This window comes from Homarus americanus, unplaced genomic scaffold (assembly GCF_018991925.1).
Source record: "Homarus americanus isolate GMGI-L3 unplaced genomic scaffold, GMGI_Hamer_2.0 scaffold41027, whole genome shotgun sequence".
Classification (NCBI taxonomy): Eukaryota; Metazoa; Arthropoda; class Malacostraca; order Decapoda; family Nephropidae; genus Homarus; species Homarus americanus.
Window position 1 is genome coordinate 1,075,648 of NW_024745073.1, and position 18,246 is coordinate 1,093,893.

An 18,246-nucleotide genomic window follows, 5' to 3' on the forward strand; every position below is an offset into this window, starting at 1 on the left:
AATTTCCCTGAATAACTTGGCAATGTCTGCAAACATTTGTATGGAAGTGTATAGCTTCTGGCATGCCATTTATGAAACAAACGAACAAACAAAAATGGGCCCAGCACACTGCCCTGTGCTACCCGTTTGTCATGGGTACACATGACGATTTTGTGCCATTAATCACCACACTGCTTGTGGTCATGAAGATAGTCTCTGATCCACGCTAGGACACTTCTCCGAATCCCCTACCCTTCCAGTTTAATTCTCAGCCTTTCATTGGGTACGCTGTCGAAAGCCTTGACAAAATCTATGTACAGTATATATTGTCGATATTACCACCCTGTTCTAGAATTTGAGTCCAAACAACCAGTACCTTGAGTAATTGTGTTAGGCCGGAGTGTCTCGGCATAAAACCATATTGGCAGTCCTTTACAAAGTTGTTTCATAGTAGATGTTCCATCATGGCATCTCTTATAATGCTCTCTAGTACTTTACATACTATGCTGGTCAGGCTCACTGGACTATAATTATTCGTGGAGTGACAATCGCCCATCTTGAATATACTGTAGGACTCACATTAGCCATTTTCCAGTCACTGGAGACCTTGCAAAATCTTGGAGGATTGGTAAAAACAACCTGAAAAAGTGTTGAGTGGAGGACTGTGGTCACCAACCTTCAGATATGAGGACATTACAGTGATTGATTGATTTGTTCTAATGATGCATCCGACCAGTGAGACTTATTTCAAATTTTTTTACAATGAAAAGCTAAATTATTACTTACTGAAACTTCTAAACTTGCCAATCCTTAAGTAATATAAATTTCTAGCCATATTAATAGATCATAAAAAATATGATACCTGTGCAAGGCGGCATGGTATAGCCAAAGTGGGCAGCAGAGTAAGATTTTCATGCAGGATTCGAATGTCTTTGATGTTAAAGACTCTTTCATCCCCATAGTCAATGAGGCGAGCACTTACTCTTGAACACTTCTTGTGTGAACTCTGCTGAAGAAAGAGAATTATTTAATATAATGTATTATAAATCAGGATAAATCATCTTTCTTCTAGTCACAATTAAATATACAGTTTTACATATTCAAGAGATGTACTCAATCATAAACCAAGCAATATAAGATTCAAATGTTTTAATGTATAAAATAAATGAACAGGAGTGATGAATGGTGAGCAGTAGAGTACATGTGCTCATCAGTCAGTCAACTAACCAATACAGTACATACTAAAGCAGTGTGAAGTCTCTAAGAACTATAAAACCATAATATCCCTCATATTCTCCACACTTGTTCTCTTTACAAATTAGGTGTTTAATGCAAAGTGTTTTCAATGCACGGAATAGCTGATGCATTAGCTATTCTGTATGCACAGAAACTGCTTTTGAGTTGTGCACACGAACGTTCAGAGGGAAAAGCTAATGCCTCGATCAGGTGAGATTCAATGTCACGAAGTGTAAGAGGATGCACCTGGGGCGTATCAACGGTAAGGAGGCATATCATATGTCCCAACGGGTTGAAGAAACTGCACTAGTTGAGACTGTGTGTGAGAAGGACCTAGGTGTGTATGTTGACAATGAGCTGAAGTTCTCGAGCCATTGCCAGAAGAAGGTAAATCAGGCAAATAAATTATTGGGTCTTATAAAAAGGTCGTTCAGATATCTAGACGGTCCGTCCCTCGTAACGATCTTCAGGAGTGAAGTGCTTCCCCATCTGGAGTACTGTCACCCCATCTGGTCCCCGAGATATGCTAGGGACTGTCAGTTGGTTGAAAATGTTCAAAGGAGGGCCACCAGCCTGGTGCCTGCACTTCAGCACCTCAGCTACCCTGAGAGATTGGAGCGCCTGAACTTGCCTAGCTTATACTACAGAAGGGCAAGGGGGGACCTAGTTGAGGTGTATAAGCATCTCAGGGGGCACTACTCAGTTGAGTGTCCTTACTTGGAGCTGGCGGACGCTCGCCCCACAAGGGGTCACAGCTCAAGATTGAAGAAGCCGCAAGTCCAGAAAACCGTGAGGGCAAACTTTTTCGGAGTGAGGGTTGTAAACTCTTGGAACAATCTACCCGAGTGTTGTGACGGCACCGAGTGTGAGCTCTTTCAAGACAAGACTTGCCAACACTGGAGCGGGTTCAGGTACATTCAGGAGCCGGTGCATGCCCAGTATTTGCCAACAGTGCGTGACAGAGACGTGACCGATCGCCCAGGCGGTTAGCGAGCTGATCTTTGGTGAAGAAGATAAATGAAAAGGAAAAGTAATCAGAGACGTGACCGATCACCCAAGCGGCTAACAAGCCGATCAGTGGCAAAGAGGATAAAGTAAAAAAAAGTGTGCAGCACCCAAGAGGCCCAAATAGTTAACAACCAATCAGCGATTTCTCCCACTGAAAATACGCGGATCATGGCCGCTTATGGAAGATATTTTGATTAATATTGAACAGCTGGAGGCATGTAAAGGCAATACAGTATAAAACTGTGATACAATGGTCCCTCGGTTAACGAGCACAATCCGTTCCAGCATGTTGCTCGTTAACCGAAAAACTCATTAACCGAAACCATTGTTTCAATGGGTTTTTGGGTAATTGGTTCCAGCTCACAGAAAATTGCCTAAATTCAACAAAAAATGTAGAAAAGTACACTTACTTTGAGGTGTGTATGTAGAAGGCTCCTGAATGATGATGATGATGATGGGAATTAGAATGGGGATGGAGGAGAAGGGAGAAGAGAAGGCATTGGGGTGGAAGAGAAGTCACCCCATGGCACCATTTCACCCATAAAATTTTAGTACTCTTGGTGTAATTCAAGATGATTTTCTTTAAATCAACACTGCACTGCATTATATATTGTCAATATGTAAAATAAATTTCAAAATGACCAATAATTTGCTTGGAAACACAGAAAAAAGCATTTAGTTGAAGAGAGTCTCAAGCAATATGTTACCTCCACTGAAAAGAGAGAGAGACTAACGCCTGTTTGTGTGTTAACAGGCTGGATGGCGTGCCAGAAACTAGTTTCTTTACCTTCAATTATGTTCAATAATTGTTAAAATGACAAAAAAATATAAATATTAAACTTTTAAAATTATTGAATAGTATACACTTCTTGATATTTACTAAAATAGTAAGGAATTTAAGCCCTAAAACCGATTACTGTATTGGCGGACTAATACTACAGCTGGTGGACCGCCAAATGCAAGCGAAAACATGTTGAGGTCAGCTTGTAAAAAACTCGTTAATCGAGGGATTGCTCGTTAACCGAAGTTAAGAATCTTATGGAAGGTAACTCGTTAACCGAGGCGCTTGTTAACCGAGGGATCACTGTATAATAATAAAAATAATTCTACATATACATTAGTAGTATATTGGATAGGACCTAAAATCAAGCGTATGGCGTGAAAGAATTAAAAAGCCCTTTTTAAGTGGGCATTGTCTGATTTCAATAGCTGTTGGTGACTTTGGTGTAACAATACAGGGTATATTGATAATTACTCAACTATGATTGAAACCTTAATATCATTACTCATTAGATACTTTAAATATGGGTGAACAAGTTGATTACAGCTCTGTAGGTGCAAAAATTAAGACTTAAACGAACCTGAAATTCGTCGTATTTCTTGCACAAATATGCAAGCACCTAGCCACGAGAGAAAATGAAGTCCGGGAGAAATTTCTTTAACAACGGTCCCGATATTTTGTGTTAATCTTATTTATCATTGACCGATTGACTTTTTTTCCTTTTTTGTCTTTCTTTCCATAATCTTCTATATATTTTCTTCACTATTTCTTTCTGTATTGTGTCCAAATAATAGTTCTCCTTATTTTATTGTTTTCTGAAGACTGTGTTGTACAACAGTTATTCCCAAGACGCGGTACAATGTTGTATTTCTTAATGACAGTCCGGGAAAGCTAACGCATTAGCTATTCCGTGTATCTTAAAATGCCTTACAATAAACACCTATAATCTTCCTCAAAGCTAGCATTTCCTGGTTTAGAAAAGGGTTCCTTTCTTCAAATACCTTTGATTAGTTGGAGCACATTTTCCCACAGACTCCCATACAGTATTATACTGTAAAAGCTGAGCCTCAGTATGAAATGCAATGCCAACATCTTTAATAAATATATTTCTATAGTAATACATTGATTCCCATTCTATAAATGGAGATGGTAAATAAAAAAAAACCCAGCTCTTTTGTATATAGGGTGTAAACGCTGCCACCAGTCAACTCACACTACACCCATGCTCTCCCGTGCATTGCCGACAATATCCACACTTTCAAACATTTGTTCCCTTCCATTTTCTCTTACATCTTTACACCTTTATCGAACAAAATTAGCATATGAAATTTAGGAATAAAAAATAATTTTATTTTATTTGATTTGCAACAAACTACATGAGAAAAAGAAGAAACTGGACACATATTCCAAGAAATAGTTGAATCTGATAATAGGATAAGCAGGAAATAGCAGTCACGTCTGGTGGCAACCTTTCGTTCTCTCTCTGACAGTCTGGGGAGCACTGAGTCGTCATTGCGTAACAGTCTCACCACACACCAAACGAGAGCAAAATGGTGCCATTGTGTTTCTAAAATTCAAATAATATTGGAGCTTTTGGGAATTGTGGGACAATTGAAGGTCTTTTGTTGTATCACTCGACTGATTGTTTATGCTTGGGGACGAGTTGTCATGGGAACAGTTGCTCATAAAAATAATTATATAAGGAATATCGGAATAGAATTTAGTCTTTGACAGCCCAAGGCGAACACAACACGAATTTTTCCAGACTTTTGATATTTTCCAAATGTTCTCACTTATGTGGTCAGATGGACCCCTTAAACAAACAATTATCCCTCTCATACATATCTTTTCTTTCATTTGCCATACCCTTTGTTTAAGCATGTCCTTAGGATCATTACTGCCTAAATTCCCCTAACACTAAAGAATCTCAAAGCTTCAACAGAATATGAGTTAAGGTGCATTTCCATAAAAGCTAATGTATTTCTAATTAACTGTGAACACCAACAAAAGACCAAATTACATGCATTTTCTTACCTCATCAGGTGATGTGAAAATGTTGGCAACAATCTGGACCCTACACCACAAACCATCTGTGCACCGAGCAGCCCAGTAGGACCCTTTTGGCAATTCAGTCACATTTAACGGTTCCTTTTCATCCTTATATGTCTCCAACATTGTTTCACAAAAGCTGGATAAAACAATGCCATCTTAGGTGGGGTCAGTTCAATCTTCAACATCTTACAAAAAAAATGTCTACAATAACAATTATTTGGGGTACTCAACAAAAACAATAAAAATTATACAATACCAAGAAATTTTATCACATCATATTCATTTAAATTATCAAAATGAAAATTATGACACTCGCCAAGGGTCAGTCCACATTTCTCCTTCACATCAAGGCAGAATAAAGCCTCCCCCTTTTGACCAGCCTTGATACATGAGTTAATCCAAATTCTCATGAGGTGATAAATGTTGATTTTGAAGTTCTGCCCAGATATTCATGATACTATGCTGCACATCATATTTCAGTTTAATCCATGAAGTCCCTCTGAAGTTGCTGAACTGAAATAACCTTTTGTAGAGAAATGGAGAAAGAGTTGCCCTATATGCCTATACAAACTGTGTTTTCTATGGTTTAAGTAAAACCTAAACTACCTGTCTAAAGTTGAGGTTTCACTGTTGATGATATGTACATAGAAGTGTGTAGGAGAGATAACACAAGCAATCACAACTGCTTCAGTTGGGCCATTCAATGGCAGCTGAGGCAGCGGAAGTTTCACATATGGAAGTGCAGCTGCTGGGATCACATCATCATCATCATCATCATCATAACTTTGATTTTCTGTAAGATTAAAAGATTTTTTTTAAATTTGGACATTAACACAAGACCTGAAAATTATTTAACAGAAAACCTCTTAGTTACAAACACTTTAAAACCTCCATCTAACAGTAAAAATACCATTGGCCAGTCATATATTTAAGTGCTAGCTTGTCCTTGAGGTAACCCCACAAGGTTATGTTCAAAACTTTTCAGCAGTAGATGATGAGCTTAAGTGTAACAAGAACCACAAAGTTAGTTATACAGTACTTTCAATATCCAGCTGCCCCCTTAGCTTTGAATAGAGCTTCCTATCTCTCAACACCACAATACACATCTATCTCACCATTCTCATTTCAGCACGCTCAAGCCTAAGTATATTATCCTCTTTAATTGCCAATTTTTAAATGTCATACAACAACACATCTTATGCAAGCTACATCTAACTTTACTTTTCAGTTTGTTTATGATTTTAACAAACAAGAAGACAAGCAGCCAGATGTTTTCCACACCAAAAGAAGCACAGATAATGGAGATAATGGGAGCCTTTGTAAACCGTGACTTCAGTTACATTCAACCATAAAGTTCTTCAGACATTGAGGTGAGGATCCATGGAAGAGCCTTCTATCTAGTTTATTTTAGAAGGAGCTAGTCAAAGTTTACAGAAAGGTTATGATGCACAAAGAGAATAGTAGTACAAGAAGCAGAAAATAAATAAACATCAATCAAATTATACCCATTCATATCTACCATTTGTGTACCAACATTTACTATATGTAAAAATGGTCAAAATTACAAAAGATTACGTACCTGTTTCACTTCCACTTTCAGATTTAACTGTTAAAACTTGACTGTTCAGATTTTCCTGGGTCACTGGCATCTCAGTCAGTGAGCCATAAGTGTCTACATCATATGTTGAATGTTCTTGCAAAGTTAAAGAGGCAGCTCCCGTAATGTTTGATTCTTGTTCTTGTGTATCTTGTTCTGCCTTAGTTTGACCTCCACCTGGCTGACCATTAATGCGAGTAAAAGCATCTTCTAACCCTGTATCACTCTCATATATAACAGAATTAACAGGTGTTTTATGATTATTTGTTGGCTTGTTATCAACCATGTTAATTTCTGGAAGGTTATTCAATTGGATATGGTCAGTATCTTTACTGTTCTTGACGGTGTGTTGAACATCCAATGTGTCATCTGCATTGTCATAAAATTTACTGCATATGCAAATATCATACCTGCAAATGAAAATTTTGTCATAAGAATAGTTAAGGGCTTTATTGACGATAAAAAATCAAACTAATGTATAATTTATAAAATGGTTCAATTATTTTAAGTTAAGTAAACCACCAAAATTTCTCCACAATATAAAATTATGTGTATCTTCTTCCTACTTACTGGTATTGTACATAAACTATTCACAAAGTCCTTCCACTAAGTATCTCTGTCTACTCTTAAGCCTAATCTCATTCACCTCACTCAAATGCTCCAATTTGTCATTCTTCTTACATTTACTCCCCAGTAAGATCTCTAATGTCCTTCCCAGCTCCATAGTTAGTATAAAAGATTCTAATTGATCAACATAAAAAGCCCTCAAATGACATGAAGCAGAGATTAAGAACTCAAGAGGTCCAATATATATCTAGTGTAGTGTTTGTCTTTTACTAACCCACAGAGAACAAAACTCCAAGAGAAACAGGAGAGAGATTTTACTAACCCTCAAGCCTGACAGCCACCAAATAGGACACTATTAGAATCCAGGCTGATCAAATGTTGGTACACACATGCCAGAAGTCTAGTTAATAAAGAGTGATGTATTGAGTGCATATGTGGACACAGAACAAGACATCATTGGGATCAGTAAGTAATGGGGTCAAGAAGATGTGTCACAGGATGAATTTTATTCACCAGCATATAATCCACCGTTAAGGACATGGCTACAAGATGTGGGTGTATTACTGTATTTCAAGGAACACTTAACAGTAACCAGAAATGAAAAGTTATATGAAATGAGAGCATCCAAATCTATTTGATGTGATTTGATAACACAAAATAAAAGCAAGCTAGCAGTATGTGTGCTATAGGGTTGACTCTCTGCACTGGAGGGTGAAGCGGCGATCTTAATACGAGTCATCCAGAGCACAAGCTCTCATTGTGGGAAAGTTTAATCAAGAGACAATACACTGGGTGAATCTTACCACACATGCTGAGGAAAAAGACTTCCTTGACCTCATTCAAAACTAATTTTTGTGGATTTATTCTTCACAACTGAGGAGACAATGGTGGACAAGGTCCACATCAGGAAAAATCAAACAACCCCTACATAATAAGATGAAATACAAACTTTGATAGCCATGAGGTTCAGGAATGCAGTCAAAAGAAACTACCTCCTGTAGAAGAATTGCCAGAGCACAAAACATCATGGTTTTTTTTTTTTTTTATACGGGATTAGCCCACCAGGGCCGTCCTACAGGTCAATGACCCACATCAGGGACTGGGTAAGAAAATATAATAATAATAATAATAATAATAATAAATAAAAATTATTTAGTACTGTATGCAAAAAGAGTCCTAAATGTGGCCAATCAGGAAATTAAATCAACCAATCAACCAAATAGAACTTCAAGATGAAATTAAAAAGACCCCCACCAAGTCTTTTTATGAATATACAGGTAGATGTGTTGTACATGTATTTTTCTAAGGCGTTTGGCAAAGTCCCACATGCACGGTTAGCCTTCAAGATCCAGACACAGGGCAACAAGGGCAAAATACTGAAGTGGCTCAAAGACAAGCAACATACAGTGGCCGTAAACAATGTATACAGTGCATTAAGAATAGAAAGAGTTCTCAGTGGAGTACCACAAGGATCTATCCTTGGGCACACCCTTTTTGTAATCTACATTAAAGATACCAATAAAAAAATATACCGAGTCACATTGTCAAGTTTGCAGATGACATGAAGATATTTGGAAAGGTAGCAAGTCGAGATGATAATACAACCAAGCAAAAAGATCTGCACAAGTTGTTGAAATGTTGCAAGATTGGCAAACCCTTTTTAACACTACAAAATGCAAGACTTATTGTAGGATAAAACAACCAAAATCATAACTAATCTGTTATCAATACATTCCTGGATACTGTTATTCAGGGGAAAAATCTAGGCGTTGTGATAGATCATCCACTGAAGGCAGCGCAACAAGTGGGAGCAGCAATGGAATAAAAGAAGAGAGATATTTGGGAATTTTAAATCATACCTTCAAATACAGAGAAAAATATGCTCCTTCAACATTATAAGTCTCTGATACATCTCAATCTAGGTTACTGTTTGGAAACCTTACCCCCACAAAGACTTAACATCCCAAGAAAAGGTGCAACACAGAGTGACTAAGATGATTCCTGAATTATATCCTCTTAAGTATCCAAGTAAACTGAGGACCACAGGGCTAACAACTCTTCAGACAAGACACAGTAGGGCAGATCTCACAGAAACATTAAAAATCTTGAAAGGGACCAAAAACATAAACAAAGGCCACCTTTTTTATGTGATGTCCCACACCACCAACACAAGGGGACTCCAAGCTTGCCTAGTTATCATGCAGGAGGAATATAAGGAAATACTTCTTCACAAAGAGCGGTAGACCTTTGGCTACCTCTAGTTTGGGTGGCCACTAGGCTAAATTAAGTAACATGCCTTAACCTACGCTTCCTTAAGCTAACCCTAATTATGTTTTGTTTCTATCCTGAAAATAAATGATTAATACTTGAATAGGGTTAGGTTAAGTAATGGTTTAACCTAAAATTCCATTAACAATGCTATTCCCTTACCAATGTACTTAAAAACTAAAGATTTTTTTTAGTTGTTTATCCTCATCATAACTTTTATCATTAACCCATTTGTGTACCTATAGCTGCAGCCCACCCATAAACAAGTGACCTTATCTAAAATGAGATGATTGTTACAGACCCTTAGTACAGTAACTTGTGATTCAGGAGGATTGATGTTCTTTCTTGCAAAATTCCTTTAACAAAGTACTGTACCTTTCAATTTGAATGGTGAAGTGTGCAATGTATTGGACAGGTGACTGGATATCTAAATATAATATTAATTTTAAAATCAGATAAACTGTTCAACCAAACCAGATTCTTTGAAAGGAGACATTTGGTATGGTAGGTTCCCCCAAAAAGGCAGAAGGGTGAGAGCCTTTACTGTTATCATTCCCAATCCCTTAGACTGGATAATTTACAAAGATAAGAGAAAAAACCTGCATACGCACCTTGGAAATTTTATATAGTCTTCAGCCGACCACTTAACATCTGAGTAATGTTCACTCTGTAAAAGAAAATACAATTAATGTTCCTATACAAAATATCACATGAAGATATAAAAAGGAATATGCCAGATGCTCAGGGTGTCTCATAGGTCATACACCAAAGGAAAATTAGTGTTAATTTTTTATTTTTCATTTTCAAACTAGAAAATAATAACAAATCAATGAAGAAGGGTGTGGCTATTTATACAGTACTAGACAGGGCATTGAGAGCCAGCCAGGTGAGGGTGCAGACTTCCTAATTGCTGGGTGTATTTATAGATTCCTGAATTACAGTTTATTAAACCAAAGAAATTTAAGAGCCTTAATAGACAAGAATGGCACTTAATTCTCACCATCTCCTTGTTATAGAGAACTTTAACATGCTGACACCAACTGGAGGAATGAAATTACATGAAATGGGCCTTAATCCCTTCACTATGTGACCCCACATTTATTATTTTATTTAGGTAACACCAGGTGATTTTATTCAGTATAAAACCCTCATACCCAAGGGGTGAATAATCCTACAACTCGTATTTATCGGTTTTATGTGAGAAAAAAGTTACTGCTACGTTTTATACTTAATTAAATTTTGACTGAAAGACTGACTAAATTACTATTACTACAAACATTATACAAAAGAACAAATTAGTATAAAATGTTTAAAATGTGTGAACTTTTGGATAAAATAGTTTGCTATTAAAATAAATTATAAATTTTTCTTTTTACCCTTTTCAAAATTGCTTTAACAGGCATATTCGGCTCCAAGTGATAATACTTGAGTTTTTCACACGAGTCAGGTTGTGAACCACTTTGGTGTGTTGATACAAATTCATCATCAATCTGCAGAGAATACATAAAAGAAGAAGAATACAGTATTAATACTTTTCACCTCACATTGTTTTGCATTAACTTTAAACAGGATACTGTACCTGTGTAAGAAAAAAAAATAAATAAAAATACTACCTTCAATCTATCACATAAAAAGTTTTTGGTAGAATGACTCTTTCATGTAACTGAACTCGTAAAAAGAATCAGTTAACAGTAAGTTTCAATAAAGGGGTTTGAGTCAATACTTCAAGATATCAAAGATGAAATCTATCAACTAACAATATACTGTACAAACACGCATATTGTAAATTTGGAAAACTGTGTTCAATATTATATTTAAAAAAAAAAAAAATAAATAAATAAATAAAAATAAATAAAAAATAAAATATATATACTGTACAGTATATATGAACAAATGCAGTTTCTGCAGAAATTTTTGAGAATCGTTTTAAGCAGAAAAAGCCTAATTTTAAACACTACTGTAAAAAGGAATTAAGTTGCTCCATATTCAACTTCGCAATGCCAACAGGCATGCATTCCACATTTCCTTCTTTTCCGAAAGCAGCTACAAGTGGGATTTCATAAAATTAGGGAGTTCAATGATAACTTGAAGTATTCTGTGCAGTCACAAGCACTAAGTACAAGAAACTGACTGAAAATGAATGTCTACTAATGAAAACTTTAGTAGACTGTACAGTTATGAACACAAAAAGCAAGAAACTAATTTATCTCAAAAGATAATTTGTTATTTGGTGATAAGCCAATAGCAGAATATAATGATCTAAGATACCAATGAGAATTATCACCTGTTTTATGGTGCAGCAAACTGTCATATCAGATAATTCAGCAATATGAGTTGGTAGAGGATGAAGATTTTCTATGCTCACCATACCAATGCCCCCAGAGTCTATATAACACACCTTCACGTCATTCTCCCTTAAATGAAATAAAAAAAAAATTAATAAAAGTTCAACTGTGTTTCCATAAAATATCTTTTGTATGAATTCGATCTTACTAAAATGAAGGAATGATCCTGGATATCCCATTTAAAACTAAGCTGGAAAAAGGTGGTATTCAAGTGTTTTCAGATTAGGAAAAGGGTTGGGAAAACAGCCCAGAATGCACCACAAATTTTCCCCTAAAAATTAATTGGAAAAGCCTTCCTGATTTATGAAATTTCAGTATCTTATAAGTTTTTTTTTTTAGGAATGTATCCCTTTCATTGAAAATCTTTATGATTATGTTACATTGCCTTTCTTTGTAAGTCAGTGCTGTTAAATCACCTTGTACCAGACAATACTTTATTTTTAATGTTAATAAAAAAAAATCACATATATTGTACCTAGCAAAATATTTCAGCACTTCAGCTCTGTAGAAGTTGTCATCACCCTTGCAGAAAGCAGCGACTCTCTGACCTGGCTGAATAGGCTGCCTACAATCTTCGATCTGCTTGCATACCACTTGGCTGGAAATGAAGAATAATAAAATAGTGTATAGGTACAGGAATACTTCGCTATTCACAACCCCATTTATCTGCAATTAATATTTTAACACCCCTATTAGGTATTCGCAAAGCATACCCTTCTTATTTGTAAATGAAAAATTATGATACCTACAGTAATACAGTACCTGTACTATATTTCAAACCGGGTGGCTAGCCACAGCTTTCAAATTTTGAAGAAAGGTGTGTGGGTGGTGTTGAGGGTGTGTGGGTGGTGTTGAGGATGTGTGGGTGGTGTTGGGGGTGTGTGGGTGGTGTTGAGGATGTGTGGGTGGTGTTGGGGGTGTGTGGGTGGTGTTGGGGGTGTGTGGGTGGTGTCATATGGCTTTACAACTGGATTGGCATGCATATAGACTACGAAGGTATACTTGCTACAGTTTACCATTCGTTCAATATCCAAACTGTCTAGGTGCAGTACTGTAGGTACTCATTTTGTATAAGGCACCTGTATTGTGTAAGTACCATATACTGTACTGTACTGTGTACAGTACCTGTACAGTGACCCCTCGTTTAACGAACACCTCGGTTAACGTAATTTCGATTAACGAACTGCCTTCCATAAGGATCTTCAATTCGGTTTACGAAGTTCTTACGAACCGACCTCAACATGTTTTCGCTTGCACTGACCGGGCAACCAGCTTTAGTATCAGTCCGCCAATACATTAATCGGTTCTAGGGCTTAAATTCCTTACTATTTTAGTAAATATCAAGAAGTTTATACTATTCAATAACTTTAAAAGTTTAATATTCAATCTTTTAGTCATTTTAACAATTATTGAACATAATTGAAGGTAAAGTGACTAGTTTAATTCGCGGCATCCAGCCTCTTAACACAGCAAACTGGAGTTAGTCTCTCTCTGTTTTCACTGGAGGTAACATCTTGCTTGAGACTCTCTTCAACCAAACACTTTTTCTCTGTGTTTCCAAGCAAATTATTGGTCATTTTGAAATATATTTTACATATTGACAATATATAATGCAGTGCAGTGTTGATTTAAAGAAAATAATCTTGAATTACACCAAGAGAGCTAAAATTTTATGGGTGAAATGGCGCCATGGGGTGACTTCTCTTCCACCCCAATGCCTTCTCTTCTTCCTTCTCCTCCACCCCCATTCTAAATCCCATCATCATCATCATCATCATCATCATCATCATCATCATCATCCAGGAGCCTTCTACATACTGTACTGCGCAGCTCATTGTCATTCCTAAAAACCCGTTTTAATTCATATTACGCTACATAATATTCAAATCCACCGCGCTTGTAGTATAATACACACCTCAAAGTAAGTGAACTTTTCTACTATTTTTGTTGAATTTAGGAAATTTTCGGTGAGCTGGAACCAATTACCCAAAAACCCATTGAAACAATGGTTTCGGTTAACGAACGACCTTCTGGAACGGATTGAGTTCGTTAACGGAGGGGTCACTGTATTGTTTGTAAACATGATGAACTGTACACAAGCATTATCTATACACAATACACATTTTGAATCAATGTAAATTTGACTAATGATTTTACTGAATAAAATTAAACACCCGTGAAGCCCCAAAACAGTAATTCCAAACTCCTGCTGGAACAGTTGACTCTTATCCAACAACTGGGACTGACCATCTACATTACAGGACGTGATGGTGTAAGAGAGCACCATGGTGGAGGAAGGGAACAGTGGTATGAGGGATGCAAACACTAATGGTGGGGAGGGGAACATTTATCATGGGGGAGGGGAACATTTATCGTGGGGGAGGGGAACATTTATGGTGGAGGGAAACACTTATGGTGGAGGAGGAAAACACTTATGGTGGAGGAGGGAAACACTTATGGTGGAGGGAAAACATTTATGGTGGAGGGAAAACACTTATGGTGGAGGAGGGAAACACTTATGGTGGAGGGAAACACTTAAGGTGGAGGGAAACACTTAAGGTGGAGGGAAAACATTTATGGTGGAGGAGGGAGAACAAGTAAACTTCAACACTTACTTTAAATATTCAGTCATTTTATTAACATCTGAGCCTGGAATCTGTATCCAAATCAGGTTGAAGGGTCCAATTGCACTTATATAAACCTCTATAGGATAATCAGTAGCCAAGAAAACAGGTGTTGCTACAAGGTAACTTAATGCATTTTCATCTTTGCCACCGGGATGACAAATTTCCGTTATTTTATCAGCACCACGGCCATTATAATTCACACCTTCATTGTGGATAAGTTTGGTTTGTTTACTTGTAATTTCATCACCGAATGAATCTTCCTCCACTTGATGTGAGTGGTGTTTAGGTGCAATTTTACAATTAGCAACCAAGTCACAACTCCCATCTTCATCCAGGTTTTCAGATGATGATGAAGGCTCCTCTCTTTTGATGCTTTCATCTGCAAAAACAAAACAAAAAACTAATGGTGGTGTTCTAAGCTTCTTCAAAACACATACATTAATAAATTAAACTATGGTACAACAGAAAATTACTCCCATAGAAGTAGAATATGGTGAATAACAACTGAAATGAAAAGGCACAAATTTTCGTGTTAATGGAACCTTACTACTACTGTACAGCCGGAATTTATTGCCAGCACTGCGGATCCAGGAATATCAACTGGGGAGGAGTCCAAGAATTTGTGGGTGGAAGAACATGGCAAGCACAGCGAGTGCACCCAGCTGGGTTTTTTTTTTGGTGTGTGTGGGGGCAGTAATTACCATTCCCTTTGTTGACCGACAACTGTTCCCAGTCTTCTTCTCCCATGAACTTGTACATTCGAAACTAAGGAACCAACTAGGTAAAGAAAAAGAAGCAAAACTTGTCATTCTTTTTAAGCCTTTAAATGCAAACACTCATCGTGGTTACAAAGATGCTTAATTAAATCAAATGTAGCAAGGACTAAAAGATGTTAGAATTGTATTTTTATACAAGGTAAATATCAAATGTCATGTTGTATCTAAAAGTGTTGTGATTTAGTTGATTTTGGTTGTTTTCCTATTTGCTATGCTGAAGTAAGTCTAAAACAAGTTGTCAGTGCCTTTAATACTTATTTACAACTCCTACATGTTTGAAATAGATGTAAAGTAAAGTACAGAAAAGTACACTAAAACATGTAGGGTAGGAAAGTGATGTTACTAATCTTAAACTTGTACTTATTGTTTCAGTTATAAAACGAATATTGTAACTTCTGTTGTGAGAACATTGAATAGTGAGCATTACAAAAGTGAAGGTTTCTTGTGTTTAATTATGTAGGCTACTGTGGCAAAGGCATACAATACTTTGCTTCTTTGGCTGATTAGTTTATAGCAATGCAGCATATGAGCAACTGCTTAATTCTTACCAATTTCTTTTGCATTTAGCATAGAAAAACCAAACTGTGAGTTAATCAATTACTGAAAAAAATCTTTTAATTTATATCAAGATTTTAATCAACTTGTTTTTAATCAAACAACTCTGCTGTTAGTGGTTGGTGGGAAGATGTGTATGTACTGTAGTGTGTAAATTACCTTAATATGATGTGAGAACTTGCATCCAACTGCAAGATTAAAGAAATTTAATGTAAAAGAAACATAATGATACAAACCTAGCAGATAATGGTGTATACATTCTTCTATCCTCTGCTGTATGGACTTTTGGACACTTATAAATTCCAGCAGGAAGTTTTTCACCTCTGGACCCATTTGTGGAAATTCATTATGTGACAATAACTTGACATCACAAGTATTATCATACATCTGTCAAATTATAAAAAACAATAAAATTAGGAAAATATATTTATTAAAATTTTATGAAAAAAATCAACCAGTATAGGTATACAGTACTGCACCTGTACTGTATGTATCCTGGACTAACAGTGAGTAACTGCTCGAGATAAAATTTATACCCTTCTTCAAGTGCAATAATTGCAAGAATTCTTCACACACATTTGTGTACAACTGATATAAAAATATATATATATATATATATATATATATATATATATATATATATATATATATATATATATATATATATATATATATATATATATATAATATAAATATATATATATATATATATATATATATATATATATATATATATATATATATATATATATATATATATACTGTATATATCGTTAGCCAAGATCTCTCAAACCCGTAACTCTCCAATAGCCAGAATTGAAATTTTCTTGGAAAATCGTTCCCAAAGCCGTAATTTTCCGGAAAATTACTACTTTCTGAAGGGCACATTTTCTGGAAAATTCTGAGAAAAATTTTCAGATACAGTACCTGGAAAATTCTGCGGAGAGGGGAGTTTTTCCGGGTTTGGGAGATGATGTAATGGGCAATTCCTGGAATTTCCGAAATAATTTGTCTGTTATCCGGAAAATTCAAGGATGAGGGATTTTTACGGCTTTGAGAAAGTTGTCTCGTTACCCAGAAATCTGTCATTCCCAGAAGTGCTCTGCACCAATTATTCCAGCTAATGGAGATATCTCTCTCTCTCACACACACACACATATATATATATACTGTATATATATATATATATATATATATATATATATATATATATATATATATATATATATATATATATATATATATATATATATATATATATATATATATATATATATATATATATATATATATATATATATATATATATATAATATAAAGGTATTTAAACACTTTATTGTTCCTAATGTTAACCAATCAATACATAGGAGTGATTAAAAAACTTACCATGCCAACTAGTTCATCCAATAGCAACTTAGTTTTGCTGATTGTCATGTTAAGAGTGTGCCTCAACTGCTCTAGGTGATGTTTTTCTTGCTCATCTTTTGAGGCCATCATGGGAACATCTGTCACAAAAGTAAAGAAAAATCAAATAATTTTACACGAAACACCTACAATGTATGTACAATTGGACAAGGAATGATGTCACTTTGTGTCACCACATTGCTATACAGTATCCATTGTAGTCAAGTACAGTATTGTATACAGTATTTTGCAATACCCTGTACTATGTAAAAAGTAATTCCACTAGAGGTAAAAAAAAACGCCACAAGGTCAAAAATAATTGTCACAGCAAAATTTTTCGGAGTGAGGGTTATAAGCGTTTGAAAGTCTGACAGAAAGCGTTATGACTTAAGTGAGTTCATTCAAGATCAGACTTTACCAACACTGGCACGGACACATCCTGGCACCAGTACATGCCCAGTACTTGTCACCAGTGTACAACAAAGACGTGACCGACTGCCCAAGAGCGTAACAAACCGGTCAATGATTTTCGCCTTCTAAAAGACAAAAACAACGTGGCTCTGGAGGATAATAAACAGACAGCAGATGCCCTAAATGATGCTAGTATATTGCATCAACGTTCATACTAGAGATGATGGATAGCATGCTAGTACCTAGGACAATGCATATGTAATAGGTGGCAATGAATTATGAGAGCTAGCACTTACAAACATCAGCAAAAAGAAAATAGCTTACCTAAAAAGAGTTCAAAATCACCTACAGTGGATGGTGCACCGACACATATGGGGACGTACAGTACAGTACCTGCTTAGGATTTGATTCCCAATGACAAGAACACCCTAATATCATATCTAACAATATGAAATAGGTTCACATAAAAACTCCTAATTACTTAAATTTAGTAATTAACTACAACCCAATATTATATCTTAAAAAATTGAATTAGTTTACAAACCAAAAACCTTCCTACCTAGCGGTAATGTAAGTCAGTAGCTACCGGCAGGGCCACATCAAGACAATCTAGGACCCAACTTTTTTCAGGAAGAAGAAA

The 18,246-nt window shown here is 36.0% G+C and overlaps 1 protein-coding gene and 1 long non-coding RNA gene across 2 annotated transcripts in view; one reads left to right on the top strand and one right to left on the bottom strand.

The window, feature by feature from the left end:
- LOC121878384 overlaps positions 1–12,647 on the top strand; it is a 24,488-nt gene extending 11,841 nt beyond the window's left edge. The window contains exons 2-3 of the long non-coding RNA XR_006091144.1: positions 6,285–6,426; positions 12,326–12,647. This is a non-coding gene — a long non-coding RNA (uncharacterized LOC121878384). The remainder of the gene's footprint in view (positions 1–6,284; positions 6,427–12,325) is intronic.
- LOC121878381 overlaps positions 1–17,302 on the bottom strand; it is a 27,279-nt gene extending 9,977 nt beyond the window's left edge. The window contains exons 1-11 of the mRNA XM_042384587.1: positions 17,178–17,302; positions 16,028–16,178; positions 14,449–14,839; positions 12,309–12,431; positions 11,773–11,902; positions 10,865–10,978; positions 10,100–10,155; positions 6,636–7,063; positions 5,663–5,849; positions 5,039–5,192; positions 842–985 (exon numbers count right to left, since the gene is read on the bottom strand). Of these exons, the coding sequence (XP_042240521.1) occupies positions 842–985; positions 5,039–5,192; positions 5,663–5,849; positions 6,636–7,063; positions 10,100–10,155; positions 10,865–10,978; positions 11,773–11,902; positions 12,309–12,431; positions 14,449–14,839; positions 16,028–16,178; positions 17,178–17,288 (1,989 nt within the window). The 5' untranslated portion in view covers positions 17,289–17,302. The remainder of the gene's footprint in view (positions 1–841; positions 986–5,038; positions 5,193–5,662; positions 5,850–6,635; positions 7,064–10,099; positions 10,156–10,864; positions 10,979–11,772; positions 11,903–12,308; positions 12,432–14,448; positions 14,840–16,027; positions 16,179–17,177) is intronic.
- Between the last annotated feature and the right edge of the window lie 944 nt (positions 17,303–18,246).